This window comes from Enhydra lutris, unplaced genomic scaffold (assembly GCF_002288905.1).
Source record: "Enhydra lutris kenyoni isolate GAN:26980312 unplaced genomic scaffold, ASM228890v2 scaffoldscaffold4, whole genome shotgun sequence".
NCBI lineage: Eukaryota > Metazoa > Chordata > Mammalia > Carnivora > Mustelidae > Enhydra > Enhydra lutris.
In genome coordinates, this window is record NW_019154088.1 from 10,552,096 (window position 1) to 10,575,336 (window position 23,241).

Here is a 23,241-nt window from a genome sequence, read left to right on the forward strand (position 1 = left end):
ATGTACAATTCAGTGTTTGGTGCCACCATCACCACAGTTCATCTTCAAACATTTTCATCACTCCAAAAGAGAAGCCCCATACCCATTAGCAGTTAGTCCCCATTCTCCCCCAACCCCAAGACCCCCAGCCCCAGGCAACCACTAATGCACTTCCTGTCTCTATAGATTTATCTGTTCTGGACATTTCCTGTAAGTGGAATCATTCCATTTAAGTAGAATATTTGGCCTTCTGTGAGGCTTTTTTCCCTGAGCATCATGTTTTTAATGTTCATACATGTCATGTCGGGTATCAGTACTTTGTTTCTTTTTATGGCCGGAAAATATTCCATTATGTGGATGTCCCACACTTCCTCTAATCATCAGTTGATGGGCTTTTGGGTTGTTTCCACTTTCCAGCTACTTTTAGGAAAAATACCAGGTGCCTGGGTGGCTCAGTTGGTTAAGCATCTACCTTCAGGTCAGGACATGAGCCCAGGGTCCTGGGATGGAGTCCCACATCAGGCTCCCTGCTCAGGGGGGAGTCTGCTTCTCCCATTGCCTCTGCCCTTCCCCGCTGCTCATACTTTCACTCTCTCTCTCCATCAAATAAATAAATAAAATCTTAAAAAAAAGAAAGAAAGAAAGAAAAATACTGCTTTGAACATTTGCCTACTCTTATCACTTGGAGAGACGTCAGTGCCATGGAAGAAAAGCAGGGTTTCTGGGGCCAGTGTTCCTCTGTCCCTTGCTGCCTTTTCACTCCTCTGCTCCTGCAGATGAGAAACCCCTCAGCCACAGTTTCTTTAGGCTCTTGCAAAAGTGTTTCCTCGGGAGGCTTGGTGCCCTTGCTGCTTCTGGTTCTCTCTGTCAACCTCCGTACCTTGCTGCTGGGCACAGGAGCCCAGAAATGGGAAGGCCACCCTGCTCCACCTGTCTTCCCCCACCGTCGGCTCAGGAGTGCCCACTTTCCCGGTGTGAGTTCCACGGCGACTCTTGTAGTTTTTGTACCAGTATATGATTTTTCTTGGTTTGATCATCCCGTCCAAAATCTGCCTTTGTCAACAACTTGTTTTGTGCCAGGCCCTTTGCTAAGCACTTTGCAAGGAATGATTTCATTTACTACCCAGAGCAACCCTGGGTAGTGAGGTTGGTACTACTACTATCCCATTTAGAGCAGAAGCTAAGATCAAGAGAGGTTAAGCAGCTTGCTCCAGGTCACACAGCTGGTGAGTGTCTAAACTGGAGTTTCAACCCTAGTAGTCTGACTATAAAGCTCTCGATCTCAAAATGGTGTGGGGTCGGGGAAGACCTGACTTCCTGCTTATTTTTTTAAAAGCTGCATCTTGAGCAGCTGCCTACCTGCCACACGATTGAGAAGAGCCCAATTTCTGGGCATCTCAGTCTATGCCAAGGAAACTTCTGGCCCTGGATTCTGGGGCCAGTGCCTCTCCTGATCTGCCCTTTGGCATCTGATGTCTGTGGTGGGGGTACTGTGAGAGCTGCACCAGCTTTCCTCTGCGGAGGCTGGGCCGGCCTCCTTCTCCCCTTCCAGAAACAAGCTGATGAATGACCTCTGTTGCTGGATACCCTGTGCAGCCGGCCTCAGGGGAATTCCACTCGTGCCTGCCTCTGCCTGGGAAAGCCGGGTTCCTTCTTGTTGGAGTTTGGGCCGGGGCTGGATTTGAGATGGGCAGGAAAGACCTGGGAGGCTGCTTGGTCTGTGCTGAGCCCAGTGTGCCTGCCCTAGGGATTGTGGAGCTGTGCTCCCTACCTCTTCCCCCCACGCCCCTGACCCCAGGCCTGGTACTAAAGGATGTGTGATTCTGTGTGTGATCAGGGCCCATGCTGGCACATGTGTCTGGGAGTCAGTAGCCTTCCAGATGGTATATGGAAGCTTTGTATCTAGTAGGTTCCCTCAGGGTGCTTGGCTTGGATGAGCCCTGGGCGGTGACATGATCTACTCCGTGACCTTTTGATTTCCTAGGACTTCCAAGTTCTCTCTTTGCAAATTCCCCTTTTTTCTGAGTATTTTTCGTTTTGCTCTGTGCTGGAGGTCCCTATTGTGCTTCTGAGGTGTCTGGGGGCCCCCAAAGTCTCTGTGAGCCAAGCAGGCTCTTTCCCTCCCTTCTCTTCTTCTTTTCCTATCTGGGGATCCTATCCCCACCCCCACTCTCTAGTTCCTACTGTGCTTGTTGCTCTAGGAGTGGCTCAGGTATCCTAGAAACAAGAAGAAAAACAAAGCTCAGAAAAGTCTCCCGGAGGCCTAGAGGCAAATATCAAACCAAAACAAAGTTTTTTGAAAGGAAATGAAACCGCTCCAAGAGGGTGGGGTAGTGGGGGGGGGGTGTTGTGTGTCAGGCAGAGGTGGGTGACGTCTCTGGGCAGAGACCCCTCAGTTTTAGTGGCTCCTGCATCTCTTCTCCAGAGCTCCCCCTTTGCTGTTCTCTCCACAGAAAAGCCTACCCCTCACCTGTCACACTTGGAGTCCCCCCGCTCCAGGAGGCCAGGTGGTCCCCAGATAGCCTCTTGGAGGGACTCAGTTTAGTTGCACATCCATAATTGACTTGGGCCCCTCCCATGGTTGGCTTGGTAGAGGGCTTAGGTGCTGCGGAGCCCAGCGTGGCCCCTAGTGCCATGGTGGGGCCCGTCAGTTCTGAGAGTGAGCTTCTCTTGACCCCCAGTGCCTCAGTCTGGGGCCTGGGCTGGGGGAATGCTCCGGGTAGAGCCCTCCACTGGAGTGAGAGGAGCCCTCTCCAGCAGCCTGGAGGAGACCTCTTCGTTGCCTTGGCTAGGGAGGAGGAGGGCAAACCCAGATTTCCTGAGAAGGCCTTACTGTTTACTCAGCCCATCCTGGAAGTCACGCGGAGGTTCCCCCAGTTCCAAAGCACTGGGCAAGGTGTGAAACCACAGTCTCTCGACCTGATCAGTGTTCTAATGACATCTGAGCAAAGGGCGCATGGAATTAGCTTCTGACTATCTATGGGCAAGCCCTGTGTGGCGGTTTGCCAGGGAGTGCATGGGACTGTGGAGACACGGGATGGGCCTGAGAGAGGACACCTGGGCTTCGTGCCCTGGTGGATGGGAGTCGTGTGTAGGGGTTCTCACAAGCCTTGGTCCCCTCAGGGCCTGTCTTCTGGTTGCTCTGTGGGCCTCACATCTGACCCTGATTCCCCTTTGCTCTTCCTCAGGTGGCTTGGTCCTAGATGCCTTCATTCATTTTTGGTCAGCAGCTGTTGTCGAAAGCTGCTCTGGGCCAGGCACTGTTCCCAGTGCAGGGTGTACGGCAGCAGGGCAGGAAGCATGGCTGTGCTTTGTGGGGTTTAGGTTCAGGAAGGGCAGGCATGCCATAAGCGTGTAAGGCCATAAATGAGCAAGATGACATCAGAGATGGGAAGTGTTCTGAGAAAGTAAAACCAAGTGACGGAGAGGAGGGTAAGTGGCTAGTTGGCGGGGCTGGGGCTGGGGAGGGGGCTGCTTTAGGAGTGGGTGGTTAAGACTCAGGGGGAGGTCACGTTCAGCTAACGTCTGAATGACCAGGAGGAACGAACTCGTGAGGATCTGACTTCCCAGTGGTCCAGGTGGCAGAAGCCGCAGGGAAAAAAGTGCCAGGGAGAAGAGGAACTGGGTACCTGTTTGAGGGGCTGAACGGTGGCCGTGGTGGCTAGAGCGTAATGGGTGGGAGGACAGGGGCCCAGACATTGCATTTTGGCGGGGCCCATAAGTCTTAGAGTCCACAGAGATTCCCATCTTGTTCCAGAAGGGACCGTGCTTAGAGTCCTCTGGGCAGAGAGAAGTGCTGCCCAGCTTTCCACTGATACCCATGGTACTCTGTCTTCTCTCCTGTTTTTTGTTTGTTTGTTTGTTTTAAGATTTTATTTATTTATTTGACAGAGACAGCGAGAGAGGGAACACAAGCAGGGGGAGTGGGAGAGAGAAAGCAGGCTTCCTGCCACCAGGAAGCCCGAAGCGGGGCTCCATCCTAGGACCCCAGGATCGTGACCCAAGTCAAAGGCAGATGCTTAACCATTGGAGCCACCCAGGCACCCCATTCCCTCCTGTTTTTGAGGAGGGACTCATAAAATGCCCCAGAAACAGAGATGCCAGTAGGGCCCATGACCTGGCCTCAGAGGATCATTTATTTGGAAGGCCCCAGGTGGCAGGCATTTAAAGAGGACGGCAACCAAGGATGCCTTCAGAAACATCCTAGACTCATTGTCTCTTAGAATAATTAAAGCTACATGGTTCCCCTTTTGGGAGTGAATCCAGAGGGATGGTTTATTATTCCACACCTGGGTGAGGATCCTGATGAGTCATTAGTGTCCAACAAGTCATGTCTGGGATGCCACAGTAGGGGCTCCCATAGTTAACTGCTGATCCCCCGGATCTCGCTGTCCTTGTTAGTGGTGGGCCAGAGTCCCCTTCAGGAAAATGGCCAGGAGCACTGTGCTGGTCACTGTGCACACTGTCTTCTTCAGTCCCTGCCATAGTTCTGTGAGGTAGATATTACTCTTCCTGTTTTACAGTTTTACAACTGAGATGCAGAGAAGTTAAGGAATGCGCCCAAGATCACACAGTATGCTAGCACACAGGTCTGCCTTGCCCCAGTTTTCTTGTTCCTTCCATCATCACACTGCCCTCAAGTGTCCATGAGTCCGAAAAGCCTGAGGTAGGGGAGAACACATATCTGCTCTAGGGCCCTAGTTCTCAGTTCTGCTCATCAGCGGGTTCCTTGGCTTTGAGATCTGGTGGCTAGTGACTTAGTCGATTATTCCTTCCATCACAGATATTTATTGAGTGAGTGCCTCTCTTCTAGGCCCTGGAGATATAAACAAAACGGATACAAGTACCTCCTGCACAGGGCTGGTAGTCTAGTGGTAAAGACAGATCTCCTCCCTCCCCCAAAGTGAACTTCACAAAATAGAAAATGTGTGCTTTAGAAAAAGTATAAGCAATAAATAGTGAAAGGGAATAGGGAATGGGGGTATGGCATGGGGTTGTAATGTCAAATCGTGCTGGAGGGTGACATTTGAGCAAGGCTTGAAGGACCTCTTGTCCCTGTGTGAGTCACCTTCTGTTTTCACCTGGTCTGAAAGGAGAACGGCTAAGGCACATGGTCTCTGCTCAAACTTTTTGTGTCCTGCTCCCTGTTTGTGCTGCTGTGTCATTGCTCATCCCAGGCTTCTTTTGTTTCTGCCTTCTGGGGGATGGAGAGTGGTAGGAGGCAGATCCTGTGAGAATGCCAGGCTCTTGGTGATGGCGGCAGGCCTGGACCTGTCCGGGGAAGGGGCGTGTTGAGGGCTTGGCCCTTCCTGGTTCAGAGGAGCCCCTGGGCAGTGGGCCCAGCACCTGGCGCTGGTGTTCCACCACGTGACTCCCAGGCCGAGGCCCCGGGGGACAGAGACCTCACTGTCTCCCTGCACCCACAGCCTGGGGTTCTGAATTACGGGACTCAGCCGGTTCGGCCAGCCTAGCCCTTGCGGTGGTTTGCGGCCAACAGTGCTGTAAGGGCACACGTGCAGATGCCTGCCTGCTGTGTTGGGCGAGGTCAAGGGCCCGGGAGGCCAAGGCGGAGGGCCAAAGACTGATGCAGGCTATACCCCGCCCTCTACTCCCTGTAGATTGGGGAGCTTGCTCAGGGTCACAGAAGACTGATGTGGCTCCCACATCAGTGTCGTTGAGCTCTCTTCTCTTGTGAGGACCTCAGCCAGTGGGGCACAGTGGGAACCTTGGATATCTGTACCAAGTTCTACCCTCCCTTTGGCACCTACATTACTCTCCACACAAGTGGAGCTGTGGCCAGGGGTTGGTCTCTTTCTTCCTCTTCCTCTCTATGGGGAGGTTTCCATATCTGAATAATTAAAAGTAAAAATTTCAGCTTAGAGGTCTATCTCTGTGTGTTCCTCTCCTTTGCACATTTCTCTCTTTTGTGTAACTCCTCCATGCCATGCCTGAGAACTTTCCAGGCTATGTTGGGGGTGGTGGGGAGACAGTGTCGGAAAAAGGAAGGGTTGCCTCACAGCTGGTCATCTCCCTCTCTATCTGTGCTGTATTTTTACATACACACACTGCTCTCCTTCCTCCTCCCCCCATGGAGCTGCACTTATCAGGAGGAGGAAACAAGGTGCTGTGGTCCGGCAAGACTCAGAGTGAGTATGGGGTGATTTGGACAGTGTTTGGTTTTTTTTTTTTTAAGATTTTATTTATTTATTTGACAGAGAGAGAGAGAGATCACAAGTATGCAGAGAGGCAGGCAGAGGGGGAGGGGGAAGCAGGCTCCCCGCAGAGCAGAGAGCCCGACACGGGGCTCGATCCTATGACCCCAGGATCATGACCCAAGCCGAAGGCAGAGGCCCAACCCACTGAGCCACCCAAGTGCCCCTGGACAGTGTTTTAAGCAGCCTGATGCACCGTCCTTGGAAAGTCACAATGCTGCTTTGGGATGACGGGCTTAAAGGAAAACTCACAAGCATATCATAGAGCCCTCATCACCTACTTTTCCTGGATTTGGAGTGCGGCTGACTGGAATATGTGTGGGGTCGGGTTGAGTCAGAGCAGCTCTCAGCCGAAGCCCTTTGCCATGGTTTTTGTGGAGCTGAGGAGAAAGCTGGGTAACATGTAACCGCTCACGCTGGAAGTCACCGCTGGAGAGATGATCCTGCAGAGACGGGCCTTCTCCGCAGACCGACCCAGATACCAAGAAAGTTAGAAAACATGGTGGCAAGTGGGTGTGTTTGTGTGTGTGTGTGTGTGTGTGTGTGTGTGTGTGTGTGATTTTTTTCCCCACACTGACTAAAATATATATATTTTTAAGATTTTATTTATTTATTTGACAGAGATCACAAGTAGGCAGAGATGCAGGTAGAGGGGTGGGGGGGGAAGCAGGCTCCCTGCTGAGCAGAGACCCCAATGCGGGGCTCGATCCCAGGACCCTGGGATCATGACCCAAGCTGAAGGCAGAGGCTTTAACCCACTGAGCCACCCAGGCACACCTGACTAAAGTATTAAAATCTAAATATCTAAATTTATGAACTCGTAACTGTAACTGCTATAGTTTTCATCTGCCCTGTCCTGATTTCCAAAAATCTTGTGGCCCAAATCCTTTTCCCCTCAAAGTGCTCCAGTCGGCTTTCCCTTCTTCTCACAGGCTCCCCAGCCAGGCACCCTGCACACGTTAGGTCAGCTGCATTTCATGTGTCTCATCTCCAACTTCACTTTCCTCAATTCACTCCACTCCAGATCCCTGAGAGCACTGCTTCTGGAATCCTGACTCTCTCTGTGGCTTTAGCTGAGTGGCCTTGACCCAGTTACCTCGCTGCTCTCGGTTCTTGGTTCTATGATCTTGGTTCTCCGTCTCTGAAGTGGGGATAATTGTACTAAGAGTCGCAAGGTTGCTGTAGGGTTAGCTAAAACCAGACATCAAGGCTGCTTGGCAGAGTGCCTGCTACCTAGAAAGTGCTTACAAATGGTAACTCTTGTTACTGAACCCCACTGTGTGCAGAGCTGAGGACGGCTTACTAAAGGAACCGGAAGCCTTCATGTTCAGGGTGCACTGAAACTCTTGTGTGGTGCTTTCTAACTTAGCCAGGAGATGGCACTTCTGTTTCCTTCCATGCCTCTGCACTGCTGTCCTAGACATTTGAGGGGGTTTCTCTCTCCGCATTTCCCCCATCCCTTCCTTGCTACCTTCCAATCTTGTCATGCCTTCAGTGAATGGAGATGTGGCTATTTTCTTTCCCCAAGCTTAATCAAGTTCTCCTTTCCTGGCTGCCTTCCCAGAACAAAAAAATAAAGCCTCCTTTGAAGTTTTTACCATTGCTGAGAACCTAACAGGACTTCCCTCCATTCTTCCAGAGGAAGAACCTGACACAGTCCCTTAACACCTCGTTGCCCACCGCCAGGAGCCCCCTTGCAGCCTCCTTTCCATGCTTAAAGAGTAATAATTTAAGAATTGCCATTTGTTTGGCTCCTACTATGTGTCAGAAAAAAATCATTTAATCTTCACAGAAGCCCTGTGAGCTAGATCTGAGTGTCCATCCTTTATTACAAAGAAGTCGACATGCTTGTGCCTTACTAGGGTCGCAGAGTTGTTCGTGGCGGAACAAAGGCTCAGACCCTGGTCTCTGCCTCCAAAGACCACAGCATCCTGACCACCCCAACTCTACCTCTGAGAATCCAGATGTCCTCAGTCCCTCTGTCCGTAGAAGACAGGTGGGCGGTGGAGCAGGGAGGGCTGGGCCTACTGATGCCGCACAGGACCAAGCTAGTGGACTAAGGGAGGCGCTATCCCATTCACATCCTTCTTGAACAACTGCAGTGGGCCAGCCTCTGCCGGGCCCAGGAGACTGTTCTCGTGAAAGGCACAGTCTGGTGGGAGGGAGGGCCATCAAAAATAATGGAAAATTACAGCTGTGATAAATGTTACAAGATTGATATGCCGTGCTTGCTATGAGAGCATCTACTGAGACCATTTGAGCTGAGATCTGAAAGGGGACTAAAGATGAACTAATTGGAAAAGGGAGAGAAGAATGTTCTAGATAAGGGAAATAGTTCTGCAAAGGAGCATGGGAGATTAAAAAGAGTGAAAGAATGACGTTGGGGCATGGTTCAGGGTGAAGCTGGAGGGTGGGTTGGGGGTCATACAACCCAGGGCCTTCATGGGTACTTGAAGGAGTTTGGTTTTGGAAGCCCCATGGCTCATCTTCCAGGAGTGTTGTGATCAGATCAGACATGCATGTGTGTTTGATGTAAAGTACACTGGAAGCAGGAGGCCTGGGAGTCCTGGCTGTATTCTTTCTGGGACCTTTCGGAGCCTAGGCCTCCTCATCTCAAAGTTCTGGAGGGTTGGACTCAGTGATTTTAAAGTCACCTAGCACACTGCATTTAATTCCTTCCTTCCACCTCTAAGGTTCTTTGAGTCTGTCTGTTTGGAGGAATTAGGCTCCCTGTACCCCGGACTGCCCCTAACAGAAGCTGGGCAGGTGTGCATGGGGGTGTGTGTATGTGTGTGTGTGGTGTGTTTGGGAACAGGGAAGGAGAGTGATGAGGCATGGGGTTCCCAAGGCCATCTAACTTTTGTCGTATGTGTAAGGGAAGCTGGAGACTAGAAGTTGGTGTAAGGAGAGAAGGGAGATGAGAAAGGGGAACAAGGAAAGATGAGCAGACGAAGAGTGAAGGAGAGAGGAAACTGAGGGCAGATCTGGGGAGGGCTTAGAGGAGGAGATGTGACTCAGGAATTCCAAGGCTGTTTGTTGCTCAGCCTGGCAGTTCTGGGCATACCTAGTATGCCTCAGAGATGCCTGGGTCCCCAGAGATCACCTGTGGAATGTGCGTATTGAAATGTTCCGTGGAGCTAAGCGCTCACCAGCAGCTGTACTTGCCTTTGCTTCAAGCTCTAGCAGGTACTGGGCTTCCCATTAAACAAGGCTGGTCTGGGGATGCCACTCTCTGCTCATTCTGTCCCCATTCCCTGACCTGGCGTAGCAGGCCCCACGCTTGCTCCTGTCAGCTACCTACAGTACTAATGAAATGAGGCAGAAGGGGCAATGGGCCCAGGCCTGCTGACAGCCACTGAGCCTATGGGAGAACACTGCCTGGCCACAGCTTTGGGCTTCCTGCCTTGATTCCTACTGCCCGGCCTCCTCCTGGAACTGCCTCTGGAAAGTCGGTCTGAGCCTGATCCTGTCCACCCTTGCTGCCTGGTTGGAGAGGGTCCTCCCACCCTTCTCTGCTCTGATTGTCTTCTGGCAGTCCAGAGGACCCTTCTCGGGCTTGCTGGGGCCAGGGATTCTCAGGGCAGGGCCCAGGAGTTCCAAGACACTCAACAGGCCTCCCCAGGTCCTCTTGGGCTCTCTCTGCCCAAGAGTCTCACTGAGATTCTAGTCTCACTGAGCCTCCCTGAACCTTCAGCCTCCTGCCTCCCACCCCCTGCCTCATCTGAGGCACAGAGAGTGTGGGGTGGGCTCCTGCCAGGTACACACATGGGCACACCCAGGAGAGGCCTCACCCCTCCTTGGAGCACAAACACTTGTCAGACATGTGGCTCCAAGCCTGTGAACTGGGCTGCACACCTGTGGCCAACCTTTATCAAATCACATGGACTCTTCCTTCCTACACCTCTTCCTGGGCTCTGGGCAAGGGCTGTGGGGAGTCCTGAGCCCTCGCTGCCCTTTGTGGGTATGACCAGAGATGTTGTTGGTGCTTAGGGACCCGGCAGGATAGGCTTCCAGGGAGCCTTTGTGCTCACGGGGCTGCAGAGATAGGTCCTGGTGGGTGGGAAAGGGAAGTCAGAAAAGTGGGTTGCCAGAAAGCCGTCAGTTGCCCTCGGTGGCAAGCAGAGGGTCCCTCTGCACTCTCTCTAGGCAGCTCTCGGTGCTGAGTGACCGGAATTTCCAGGTGGCCTGGATGCTCCTGGGGGAGCTGTGGTCTGGGGCTAAGTCTCTTGTCTCACTCATCTCCCCAGGTGTGTGGTCGTGCTGTTCAATCCCCGGAAACACAAACAGCACCACATCCTCAACAGTTCCAGGTAAAAGGGTCTGTGCCTCGGGGAGGACCTCCTTTTCCGGGGAGCTGTGAGAAAGGCACTGCCTGGGGCGTTGTGGCTCTGTGGTCTGGGGCCGGCTTGGGCCCCAGGACCAGAGAGCAAAATGATGCATGGAGGTTGGCGTCTGCTGGTCTTGCCTTTTGAGGGGACTCTGTGGGAGCTGGGCTTAGGCCAGGCGGTCAGTGCCCCTCTGAGGCCCCCTTTTGCCCTGCAGGAAAACCATCACCGCGCTTGCCTTCTCTCCCGATGGCAAGTACTTGGTCACCGGAGAGGTGAGTGAGAGAAGGGGGCTGCAGTCCTCTGGGGGTGGGGGGGTGGCCTAGCCTCAGCAGAGGGCTCCAGTCCTGGGCCTGGTGAGGGCTGCTGCCTCTCTGGCTTCCTGAACAGATGCTAAACCCTAGTTTTTGCTCTACCTGAGAAAACAATAGTTCTTAAGCCTTAGTGAGCTCCAGAATTGCCTGGATTGCTTGGTGAAGCACACATGGCCAGGCCTCCTAGGATTTCTGATTCTATAGGTCTGAGATGGGACCCGAAAATCTGCATTTCTTACAAGTTCCCACTGGTTGATTCTGCCCATTTGAGAAGCAGGCTTTAAAACCACGGTCTTAAAATGTTCCTGGTCCCCGGAGGCCCCCTGCTGGGCACATGGGGAATGCCTCTGCTTTCTCAGGTTTGCCAGGAGCCCCCCTGGGGAGCCCCAATAGGCCTGAGTGGGAGCAGTTCTCAACCCTGCAGGCCCATCAGAATCACTCAAGGAATTTCGAGCAAACACACAGGTGCACACACGGATACAGAGATGTGGAACAAAATCTGGGGTCGTCTTCTCCTGGATGATCATTATGGCCCTGAGATAGAGATCATGTTTTTTTGTTTCGGTGTTTGTTTTGTTTTGGTTTTTACCCTTGGCCCCATACAGCACTCTGCTCCTGACTCTCGGCCAAGGGTCATTAGAGAGATTGTACGTAGTTGTTGGGGAGGCAAGGGCCCCCACTCTGAAAGGCTCGGGGAAGCTGCATGCCTCGGCCCTCACTTCCGGTTCTTGTCGCCCTGCAGAGTGGGCACATGCCTGCCGTGCGTGTCTGGGACGTGGCTGAGCAGAGCCAGGTGGCGGAGCTGCAGGAGCATAAGTACGGGGTGGCTTGTGTGGCCTTCTCCCCCAGCGCCAAGTACATCGTCTCCGTGGGCTACCAGCATGACATGATCGTCAACGTCTGGGCCTGGAAGGTGAGTGGACTGGCTGGGGTGGCCTGACAGCCTCATGGTGGCCGGTCACAGGCCAGTTGGGGAGCCAGGACACAGCTGATAGGAGCCCCTTCCCCCCACTCTGCTGATCTCAGTCTTGTTCTAGAAAAGAGCCTGAAGCACAGAAAAGCAACTGTGTAGCCAAGTGTGCTGGTAAAAAGGGGCTAGTTTTATGTCTCTGGGGGGGCCTCCCAAGGAAATGAATCTCTTTGACTTCTCCAGAAAGAAATTCTTCTCTCTCCCTTCTTTCTCTGACCAAAAAATCTTGGAAAGGAACATTTTTAAAAGTACACAGCCTATCCAACCCTTCCGCCGTCCTCTGAGCCTCTTCTTAGCCCCAAGGGGCAGAATTTTGATTCTTCCTTTGGCTTTCCCTCCAGAAAAACATTGTGGTGGCCTCCAACAAGGTGTCCAGTCGGGTGACAGCGGTGTCCTTCTCAGAAGATTGCAGCTACTTCGTCACCGCAGGCAACCGGCACATCAAATTCTGGTACCTCGATGACAGTAAGACCTCAAAGGTGAGCTGATGCGGCCAGAAGTAGCCCCAGGGCCAGAGCCTGCTTGGCCCTCCCCAGGAGACCCTGTTCCACATGGGGCCCCTCCACTCACTCAGCAGCCGTACAGAAGTTCTGGGTGAGCCAGATGCTATCTGGGCTGAGGGAGCGTCTCAAAGAGCAAGCCAGGGGGCTTGCTCCTTTTCCTCCCTCCCCTCAGGGCCTCATGTGCCGGGACAGGCTCCAGGGTGGATGGGCTGTGTCTCCACAGGTGAACGCCACCGTGCCTCTGCTGGGTCGCTCGGGGCTGCTGGGGGAGCTGCGCAACAACCTGTTCACCGACGTGGCCTGTGGCCGAGGGAAGAAGGCTGACAGCACCTTCTGCATCACGTCCTCAGGGTTGTTGTGCGAGTTCAGCGACAGGAGGCTTTTGGATAAGTGGGTGGAGCTGAGAGTAAGCACCTCCGGCCATGGGTCCATGGGTCGGGGCTGGCCGCCCGGGGGTCAGATCAGGGGAGATCGGATGCCTCTGGCTCCATAAGCAGGGGCTCAGGCCCTCAGGCGTGTACGAGGGGACCACAGGTGAGAAGAGTTTGGGGGAGCCCCAGCATGGCCTAGTTCCAGCCCACGAAGATCTGTATAACTCCCTCCTCTCTGCTTTCTCTTCCCACCTTTCTTTCCCCTGCTTTCCTCTTCTGCTCAGAATACAGACAGCTTCACAGTAAGTGGGGCCTAGACCCTCCTGTCTTTCTCCTGCTGTTTCTTTTCCCTCTGCTGGGCTTTTCCTTACTTTGTCCTCTTGGCCAAAACCTCTTGGGCCTTAGAAGGGTCCCTGGCTCCCATCCCCCAACTGCACGTGGCTGTGGGCCTGCTGGCCACCTGCTGCTGGAGGGAGGGGCATCTCTAGCCAGCAGCTGAGGGGCTCAGGCCAGAGCAGCCTCTGTCTTAGCTGTACTCCTCTCAGCAGGCAACTGTGGTGGAGGGGTTGGGCGGGGGACCCTTGCTGACCCGAGCCCCTCCACCTGCAGACCACTGTGGCCCATTGTATCTCTGTGAGCCAAGACTACATCTTCTGTGGCTGTGCTGATGGCACCGTGCGCCTGTTCAACCCTTCTAACCTGCACTTCCTCAGCACGCTGCCCCGGCCCCACGCCCTGGGCACCGACATTGCCAGCGTCACTGAGGCCAGGTGAGCTACCGAGGGTGGGGGGGCTACCTCCGCTCAGAGCCTCCCTCTGGGCCCAGCCTTCCCTGGCTGTGCGATGTGAAGAGTATGTCTGCCCCAGTGATTGCCAGGAACACCTCTGCAGACCTACAGATTTGGGTTTCCTGATACTGGTGGCCACAGAGGAGACCATACACCATGGGAAAGTGGGGAGTGTCTCAGTAAGGGGGGGTTAGGCGGGGCTTTACTATAAGATTTGGGCTTGTAGTAGAGGATTTTAGGGATGGTTCAAGGGATTGAAGGTTTGCTCTGGTTAGATGCTGTCAGAAAGTGGGGGCAGTTGCACAGTTGGGCATCTTTATAATTTTAATCTCAAAGGTTGAAGGGAAGGTATGGGGCAAAAGCTGTAATGGGTGAAGAAGCAGTAGCCAGTCACCACAGACGGGACCGGGAACATTTGGTCATGTTTGTGGTTTGTGCTGTGCTGTGTGTTTGTCTGTGTTCTCGGACATGGTTATGAGGGGTCTTGTTTGTTCCACTCCGTCACGGCCACGGAGTTCCCTTGTCAGACTGTGGTGTTCCGTGACGTGGGTTGTGTTCCTTACTAGAACTCGATGGTCCAACAGCGCGTGCCGGGTCAGCTCCCCGCTGACAACTATGAGGCGCTGCTTTTTCCTTTCTCAGGCAGCTCCCCCCCGCAGGTCTGAAGAGGCTCACTCTGCTGCTTCCTTTGTGGTTTGGCTTCGGTTTTCATTCTTTCCAGTCCTTCATTTCATCAGCTCCCCACTCACTCTTTGTCCTGTCCTCTTCCCCACAGTCGCCTCTTCTCTGGAGTGGCCAATGCCAAGTATCCAGACACCATTGCTTTGACCTTTGATCCTACGAATCAGTGGCTGTCTTGTGTATACAACGACCACAGCATTTATGTTTGGGATGTGAGGGACCCCAAGAAAGTAGGCAAGGTGTACTCGGCTCTGTATCATTCCTCCTGCGTCTGGAGTGTGGAGGTATGTGGGCTGGGCTGGCCTGGGACAGACCAGGTTTGCTGGGGTACCATTGTGAGGCGGGAAGTGGGGATCCCTGAGTATAAAGTTATACTCCTGCTGCCTCCTTGTTTCTCCGGCAACATCCCTGTGTATCCCCATATCTTCAGATGGGTCCCAAGGACTGAGCTTAAATTTTAGTGCTTCTAAAGCTTGGGCTTCTTCCCTTGTACCCTTGTCTGACCTTAGCTTTGCTTCATCCTGGGCTGGGTGATCTTGGACAAGTTACTGAACTTGGCTGAACCACAGTTTCCTGAGCTGTAAATTGAGGCACCTGATTAATCTTGTCCTGAGAACTAAATGAAACAATATAAATAGGAGACGTGGAAGAGGGTCTGGAACGTAGTAGGAGCTCGTTAAGGTGTTTGCCCTTAGCGATTACAGAGAGTATCCAGCAGCGGCAGCTTGCTTCCTATGTGACAAACACGGCGCTAAGTTCTTCCAACGTTCTTTCTTTAATCTCATTCCCGTCCATCTCCTTGGGCAGGGAAAGGACTGCCCCTAACCCGAGATCTGACTCTGTTCCCTCTGCCCCTCAGGTCTACCCTGAAGTGAAGGACAGTAACCAGGCCTGCCTGCCTCCAAGTTCCTTTATTACCTGTTCCTCGGACAATACCATCCGGCTGTGGAACACGGAGAGCTCCGGGGTGCACGGCTCCACCCTGCACCGAAACATCCTTAGCAATGTGAGTCCCGAGGCCATAGGGCACCCGCTCCCCGCTCAGTGCCCACCCCCCACAGACTTCATGCCTCCCTCTCAGGATCCGGTTCCCCATATGGATCTTCCAGCTCAGATTTGGCTGGGCTCCTTGAGCCAGGGCTTTATCTTGTCCAGCATTCCTCTCCCCTTGCAGCTGTACGGGGTCAGGCCTGCCTTACCCACCTCTCCTCCTGACGTGCTCCACTAGGACCTCATTAAGATCATCTATGTGGATGGGAACACTCAGGCCCTGCTGGACACGGAGCTGCCCGGAGGAGACAAGGCTGATGGGTCCCTGATGGACCCCCGTGTGGGCATCCGCTCTGTGTGTATCAGCCCCAATGGACAGCATCTAGCCTCTGGGGACCGTGTAGGCACGCTTAGGTAATGCCAGGCCAGGAGTGGTACCAAGGGCCTCCTGCAGTGCAGGCTTTGGTGGGGGGGTTAGGTCCCAAAGGACAGAGCTTGAGAAAAATGGGCTCAAAAAGATTGGGGATCAAGGTGTCTATATACAAGGGGAAAGATAGTAAATTTACAAGGAAGAAACCCAGCAGAAACCATCCTAACCAAGTGATTAAGCTTACTATCCTCGTAACAGCATCACGAAGCCTGTGATAGGATGCACTAAGAAGCTACAGAGAGTGGTTTTGGTGGTCTTCTGGCCAAAAATGCGTAAATTCAGTCCAGTTGTGGGAAAACAGCAGGCAGACTCAAATTGAGGTACAGAGGACAGAGTAATGAGTACTCTTCTAAAGAGTACAGGGGAGTAATCAGTGCTCCTCAAAAGCATCAAGGTCATGAAAGATAAGGAAAGACTGAAGAACTGTCACCGACTATAGGAGACTAAGGAGAAGTAAAAACTAAGTACAATTTGGACTCTCATGAGGATCCTGGATCCAGAAAAAAAGATATGGTGGGAAAGCTGGTGAAATTAAACTAAAATCTTGAATTAGCAGTATTGTACCAATGTAGATTTCCCGGTTCTGGTATTCGAGCTGTCGTTAACATGGGAAATTGCTGTACTCATTGCCACTTTTCTCTAAGCCTCAAAGTTCAAAAATAAATAAAAATTTGATTTTAGAAACAGGCCCCGGGGGGAAGATATAGCAGAGAACGGAGGGTGAGTCTTTCCTTCTGTAGCCTGGCAGTGATGTTCTCCCTCTCCTCTTTGCAGGGTGCACGAGCTGCAGTCCCTGAGCGAGATGCTAAAGGTGGAGGCCCATGACTCAGAGATCCTCTGCCTGGAGTACTCTAAGCCGGACACGGGTAGAGCTCCATTCCTGCTCCGTGGTTCACTGGCTTGGGGTTACGGGGCTCGGTTCCTGCAGGCCTTCTGCCGGGCCCAGATAGGGCCCTGCTGTGGGCACGCATAGGCTGATGGAGGTCTTTGAACCCCAGGTCTGAAGCTGCTGGCATCAGCAAGCCGGGACCGGCTCATCCATGTCCTAGATGCTGGCCGCGAGTACAGCCTGCAGCAGACGTTGGACGAACACTCCTCCTCCATCACTGCCGTCAAGTTTGCAGGTGGGGGCAGGGCAGTTGGGACACATCTTAACCACCTACCACCAACATCCTCCACCCCCACCCCAACTGCCACCAGCCTCCTGGCTCGGTGAGAGGGGTGTGCCCATCACAGGGGTGTGTTGGACGGCCGCTGGGAGGCCTGGGGCCACACTGGAAGGCAGATGGAATGTAGACTTTATGTCTAGGGGACCCTGAGCCAACCAGTTGGCTGGGGATGGAGAGCACGGAAAGCTTAGGTTTGGAGGGAAGGATCCTGATTTAATCAGTCGTCTGGGTCATGTGGAGAGCTCTGTAGTGGGCCAGTAGAGGAAGGGCTGGCCCCTTGTGGTGAGAGCAATGGGAATAGCGAGGCCCCCATCTTCCGTAGCCAGTGATGGGCAAGTCCGCATGATCAGCTGTGGAGCAGACAAGAGCATTTACTTCCGCACGGCACAGAAGGTGAGGGTCTTTGGCTTCCTGGACTGGGGCGGGGGTGGGGGGCTCCTACCCTGCCCCCAGCTGAAGTTGTAAGAGGTGAAGGGAGGTAAAAGCGGGGCTTTCTGGGCCTGGTGGGGCCACGCGCTCTACCCCTGCAGTCTGGAGACGGAGTCCAGTTTACACGGACACACCACGTGGTACGGAAGACGACCCTCTATGACATGGATGTGGAGCCCAGCTGGAAGTACACGGCCATCGGCTGCCAGGACCGAAATATTCGGTGGGCATGTCCTTTTAAAACCGTCTGACCGCATTCCTTCAAGCCCGGGGGCAGGGGGTCAGCTCCTGGCAGCTCTCTCCCTATTTCTATCTTTTTGTCCAGGGCCTTGTGCCCCCTTGAGCCTAGAGAATGAACACTTCACTGTACCAAGGAGGCAGGAGTTGGTGTTGGGGCGTGGCTCCCAGTGAGGACATGGCTGGGACCAAATGCTGGGGGAACCCGCCACCCGGGCGTGCTTGATCACGGCCTCCTCTTCATGTGAACAAGAGCGTGTTTCTTTCTTTCTTTCTTTTTTTTCTTTTTTTTTAAGATTTTATTTATTTATTTGACAGAGACAAGTAGGCAGAGAGGCAGGCAGAGAGAGTGGGGGGGAAGCAGGCTCCCCGCTAAGCAGAGAGCCCAGTGCGGGGCTTGATCCCAGGACCCTGGGATCATGATCTGAGCCAAAGGCAGAGGCTTTAACCCACTGAGCCACCCAGGCACCCCAAGAGCACATTTCTTTACAGGATCTTTAACATCAGCAGTGGGAAGCAGAAGAAGCTGTTTAAAGGGTCACAGGGTGAGGACGGCACTCTGATTAAGGTAAGGCCTTGCCCAGGAGGATGGACCCTAGGCCACAGAAAGGGAAGCACTGGGGTACCAGGTGGAAAGGGACTGGTGCCTCCCTTGTCCTCTGCCAGCTGTGTGTCCCGCTCCTCAGGTGCAGACAGACCCCTCAGGGATCTACATCGCTACCAGCTGTTCTGACAAGAACCTCTCCATTTTTGACTTCTCCTCAGGCGAGTGTGTGGCCACCATGTTCGGCCACTCAGGTGAGCGTTGCCCCAGTACTCTACTGCTGGAACTTTACTCTTTCTTCCTTTAGTTTCTTAGGACCTCACAGAGCTGCCTGTCCCTCGCTTCCAACCAACATCCACCTCCATTGTTGGGGCAGAAGCTTGGCCAGGACTTTAGGGTGGCTAACAGGCCGTATTCTTTGTTCCTCACAGAGATTGTCACTGGAATGAAGTTTAGTAATGACTGCAAACATCTCATCTCAGTGTCGGGGGACAGGTGAGTAGGAGCCAGCTTCCCTGAGACACAGAATTTTCCTCTGTGACACACACACGCTGCCCCTTCCTCTCTCTTCATATCAGGGATGTCTCTGGGAAGTAGGGCTGAGCAGAGGTATTTCTTGGCTGGGCCTGATGTGGCACTAGAGGGTGGCTTTGGCCTTCCTGCCAGCCCATGGAGAAGGGGAACTAGTACACACTTACCTTATCTCTCCCTCACCCAACTCTGGCTCTACCCAGCTGTATATTTGTATGGCGCCTGAGCTCTGAGATGACCATCAGCATGAGGCAGCGTCTGGCTGAGCTGCGCCAGCGTCAGCGAGGGGGCAAGCAGCAAGGGCCGTCTTCTCCCCAGAGGGCTGCAGGACCCAACCGGTGAGAAGAGTGTGGATACGGGCTAGCGGTGGGTGGGCATCTGGAATGCTTGCTGTTTCAGTGCTCCTCCTTTTTGCTCTGGACCCGCCTTTCACCTGTACCTCTTGACTCCTGGGTCCCCCAACACCTGTTTCATACCTGAAGACCCATGAACACTGGCCTCTTCCTGCATTGAATCTCCTCTTCCCGTGACCTTCCTTGTCTTGGACTCAGGCACGAGGCCCCATCGATGCTGTCTCCTGGACCAGCTCTGTCATCAGACAGTGACAAGGAGGGAGAAGATGAGGGCACTGAAGAAGAGGAGCTTCCAGCTCTGCCCATCCTTGCCAAGGGTACCAAGAAGGAGCCAGGTGTGTGGAAGTCTGGAGGAGGGGAAGATGGGCAGCAGTTGGCCCAGTGGCTAGATGTACCCTTTCTGGGACGGGAGGGGAGAGCAGGGTGAGCTGAGGAGGCCAGAGCATCACTGTGGCCACACAGCGGGGTGAGCTGGTACGGAGCTGGGGCTCTGGATGGGTGGGCAGGCAGGAGACACTTTCTCTGACTGCTTGTCTCTGTCTAGCCTCAGTGCCTGGCCCGGCCCTGCCCCGAAGCCTGTCCCATTGGGAGATGAGTCGGGTGAGTCACCGTCATTAAAAATGCCCTTCCAAGGTTCCCAGGGGTGGAGGGAGGTGAAGACAGAGCTCTCCGAGCCTGTGCTGTACCACTTGTGTCCCAGGAAGGGCCTCATGGGAGAGTTTGAGCAGCTCGGCTGATCCCAGGTTGGGGGTGGTGAAGCCCTTCCCGCACGCCAGGTTGGGTGGCCTGCAAGGTCTAGTCACTGCTAGAAGAAGTGCTGTAGTAGTTCAGCTTCCTGGGGGCCGGCGGGGAAGTGTAAAGAAAGAACAGGTTGAGGTGGGCAGTAGACAAGGGTTGTCTGAGCCAAAGAGTTAGAGCCGAAGTTCAAGGGGTGCCTGGGTGGCTCAGTTGGTTACATGTCTGACTCTTGGTTTCAGCTTAGGTCATGATCTCAGTGTCGTGGGATTGAGCCCTGCCCCATGTGGGGTCCCACTTAGGGTTCCATGCTCAGAGGACAATTTGCTTGTCTCTCTTCTTTCTCTTCTGCACTCCCCTTGTGTCCATGTGCCTGTGTGCAGTGGCTCGCTCTCTCTAATAAATAAATAATGTTTAAAAAAAAAAGAAAGAAGAACGTAAGTTCAAGAACCTTAAAGGTTCAAAGAGTAGGCATCTGGAGGAACTGTAGTTTTGAAGACTCCAGGTTAGGAGGTAAGCGCAGAACTTCCAGAGCAGTTAATTAGAGGGACCGGGTGGTGGGAGGACCAGTAACTGGGCGGCTACTTCAGGGCAGCCAGAAGGAAGGTCAAGGCTTTCTGAGCCATCCCCACGGCAGCCCCACCCTCACTTGTGCCGGGTCAAGACTTCGGACGGCAGCACCGTCCCTGTCAGTAGCAGCTCCCTGGAATGATGGTGGCGTGGTGCCTTCAGGGCCTTCTGACCGGGCCAGGGGCTCAGGGCTGGACTATTGGGTTTGTCCTTGGTGTTCTGAATGGACCTCAGAGTAAGGGACTTTTTAGAGATGACCAGCTCTGAGGGGTCCATGAGACCAGGTGAAGGCTGAGACTAGAAGGTCTCAGACAGGATGTAGAGTGAAACTAAGAGCATGAACTCTGGAGCCAGACCACTCAGGTTGTAAACAGCAGGCAGGCCCCTAACTGTCCGCAGGACTCGATAAGTCATTCAAGCCTACTGTTCTTCAGTTTTCCCACCTATAAAAATGGGGATAATGATAATACCTACTTTCTAGGATTGCTGTGGGGATTAAGGGAGTGGGTACATGTACATAAAACACATGGCACACAATGAGTGATATCTGAGTGTTTGCTGATACTGATGCTGTCTGGTGGTTGTGACCCCCTCCCCAATCCCTGCCTCACACTAGGCGCAGGAGACGACAGAGTTCCTGGCCCCAGCCCCTGCAGCCAACCAAGGACCTAGGAGAAGGAGCTGCTGGGCCCAGCCAGGTGTAGAGCTGAGTGTCCGCTCCATGCTGGACCTGCGGCAGCTAGAGACACTGGCCCCGAGCCCTCGCGGTGCTAGCCAAGACTTGCTGGCCATGACCCCATCCTGTCCTGGCAAGCATGGTCAGCAGGCCTCTGAGACCTCACGTGCTAGCCAGGTGAGCCAGCTTTCTCCCAGCAACCTAGAGATCGCCAAGCAGCCTTAACCAGCCTTATGCCAACAGCTGGGGCCTGAGCACTGGGCCAGCTGGGCCTGCCCTGCCCCTGTGACACATGGGTAACTGGGACTGCAGAGGGTCAAGCTGGCTAAGCGGTATGGTCTGGGAACTGGGGTGGTACCCTTTGTCCTGGGCCAGGTTTCTTAAAGGGCTCATGGTATCAGGTGGTGGCTGGAGGTTGGCAGTCTGGAGTATGACAGAATATAGTCTTTCCAGAAACTCAAGAACATTAGCTGGAGTTCTCCTCACAGCTGGACTACTCAGCATCTCCCCAGAACTGACACCTACCAGATCCTTGCCCACTTCCCCCTCTTTTTCCAGACCCTCTCTCACACCAGCAACCTTGGTAATGCTCCTTTGTGTATTCCCAGAATGAAAAGCCCCCTCGGCCTCAGGCTTCCCAACCCTGTTCCTGTCCGCACATTATTCGGTTGTTGTCCCAAGAGGAAGGGGTCTTTGCCCAAGATCTGGAGGCTGCACCCATCGAAGATGGTATTGTCTACCCGGAGCCGAGTGACAGCCCCACCCTGGATACCAGGCAAGGGTCCTTCCCTCATCAGACCTCAGGGGCCATGCCGTCTTCCTTTCCCAGGCTTCCCTTCCCTTTAGTTAGGGGAGAGCCGGCCCAGGTTCCTTGGGGCTTACCCGCCCCCTCGCCCCTGCCTCATCCCCAGCCCCACTCACAGGTCGGGGAGACAGAAGCCAGGTGTCCCGGTGGGGCCATTTACCCCTACTGACTGCCTCTTGCTTCCCTGGCTGGCCTTCCTGGAAGTGAGTTCCAGGTGCAGGCTCCAGTCCGAGGGACCCTGGGAAGAGTGTATTCAGGCAGCAGAGGCCCTGAGAAGCACAGTCCTGACAGCGCCTGCTCTGTAGATGACACTAGCAGCCGCCTTTCCAGCCCTGAGCACCCCAACGGAGGTGAGACTGTGGCTCCGAGGGAGGCCCATGGGCCGAGGCAGCCGTGGAGGCTCTGGCGAGGGGTGGGTGCAGCGTGCTGCTTCTCTCCCCCCCCCCCCACATCCAGACTCGGAGAGCACGGAGCCCCTGAGTGTGGATGGCATTTCCTCAGACCTTGAAGAGCCCGCCGAGGGCGATGAGGAAGAGGAGGAAGAAGAGGGAGGCACTGGCTCCTATGGGCTGCAGGAAGGCAGTCCCCATACCCCAGACCAGGAGCAGTTTCTCAAACAGCACTTTGAGACTCTGGCCCATGGGGCTGCTCCAGGTGTGGTCAGAGGGCCCGTATGTGGTCATGGCCGTCTGCCCTCCTTCCCTCCTTGCCTGGCTGAGAGGGAGGGGCCATGGGCAGGCTGTGCCCTGGGGTTACCTTTGAGGGGAGGTAGAATCGGGGTGAGGGCGGGCTTCAGTTCATGATTTCTGTCACCTTGGTAGGGGCCCCAGTCCGGGTACCAGAGAGGACAGAGTCTCGGAGCATCTCTTCACGATTCCTGTTGCAAGTGCAGACAGCCCCACTCAGGTACCTCTCCCCACATCAGCTTTCACTCTCTGACTAGGAGCTGTGGCTCACTAGACCTCCTAGCGCTCCCCAGAGGGCTTGTCCTGCCCCCAGGCGAGGCTTCTCCCTCCAAGGGTGCCGACTTCTGTCTTCCCACATCAAACAGCATTGTGTACTCCCGCATTTGGGGACCACTGGCCTACTGGCTTCATGCCTGCCCTTCCCGCCCAGAGCTTCTGGTGCTGTGAGAGCTTCTCCCCATCTTGGCAGGGAGGACTCCTAAGCCTTTGGGCCTTCTTCCCCATTTCCTCCCTGTAGGGAACCGTCTCCATCCTCCTCAAGCCTGGCGCTGACAGCGAGAGCAGCCCAGATGCTGGCAGCTTCAGGTGAGCCCCGGAGAGGCAGCAGTGCCAGTCCTCCAGGAGCGCCCCCGGAGGCACAGCCCTCTCCTGGAAATGCCAGCCCCCAGCAGCCAGTCCCTGTGCTTTTGCCTCGACGCCGCCTCAACCCTGACAGCAGCTGGGCTCCCAAGAAAGTGGCTGCAGCCAGCACCTTAGGTGGACTCCAGAAGGCCCAGTCTGTGCAGAGTCTGGTGCCGCAGGGTGAGGAGCCTGGGGGGCTCAAGTCCAGGGAGCGGGGAGTGTGGCGTGCATGCACATGCTAGAGGAAGGTGGGCTGATTCAGCCCTGATGTGTCCCTGTGCTTGCCACTGGGTGTCCCTTAGTGGGTGTATGCAGGGCACAG

The 23,241-nt window shown here is 54.3% G+C and overlaps 1 protein-coding gene across 6 annotated transcripts in view; it reads left to right on the forward strand.

The window, feature by feature from the left end:
* Positions 1-23,241, forward strand: part of LOC111160307 (mitogen-activated protein kinase binding protein 1) — a 51,587-nt gene that overhangs the window by 24,253 nt on the left and 4,093 nt on the right. Inside the window, exons 3-28 of one of the 6 annotated variants that reach the window (XM_022523290.1) lie at positions 10,439-10,501; positions 10,734-10,791; positions 11,573-11,743; positions 12,142-12,279; positions 12,527-12,709; positions 12,959-12,976; positions 13,284-13,444; positions 14,238-14,427; positions 15,003-15,149; positions 15,372-15,547; positions 16,338-16,429; positions 16,562-16,687; positions 17,055-17,125; positions 17,263-17,384; positions 17,891-17,966; positions 18,085-18,196; positions 18,374-18,437; positions 18,677-18,811; positions 19,025-19,161; positions 19,371-19,426; positions 20,748-20,984; positions 21,416-21,582; positions 21,817-21,962; positions 22,069-22,266; positions 22,434-22,518; positions 22,816-23,137. In XM_022523290.1, coding sequence (XP_022378998.1) covers positions 10,439-10,501; positions 10,734-10,791; positions 11,573-11,743; positions 12,142-12,279; positions 12,527-12,709; positions 12,959-12,976; positions 13,284-13,444; positions 14,238-14,427; positions 15,003-15,149; positions 15,372-15,547; positions 16,338-16,429; positions 16,562-16,687; positions 17,055-17,125; positions 17,263-17,384; positions 17,891-17,966; positions 18,085-18,196; positions 18,374-18,437; positions 18,677-18,811; positions 19,025-19,161; positions 19,371-19,426; positions 20,748-20,984; positions 21,416-21,582; positions 21,817-21,962; positions 22,069-22,266; positions 22,434-22,518; positions 22,816-23,137 — 3,451 coding nt within the window. The remainder of the gene's footprint in view (positions 1-10,438; positions 10,502-10,733; positions 10,792-11,572; positions 11,744-12,141; positions 12,280-12,526; positions 12,710-12,958; positions 12,977-13,283; positions 13,445-14,237; positions 14,428-15,002; positions 15,150-15,371; positions 15,548-16,337; positions 16,430-16,561; positions 16,688-17,054; positions 17,126-17,262; positions 17,385-17,890; positions 17,967-18,084; positions 18,197-18,373; positions 18,438-18,676; positions 18,812-19,024; positions 19,162-19,370; positions 19,427-20,747; positions 20,985-21,415; positions 21,583-21,816; positions 21,963-22,068; positions 22,267-22,433; positions 22,519-22,815; positions 23,138-23,241) is intronic. The other 5 variants (XM_022523302.1, XM_022523338.1, XM_022523311.1 and 2 more) reach the window with 5 other exon arrangements.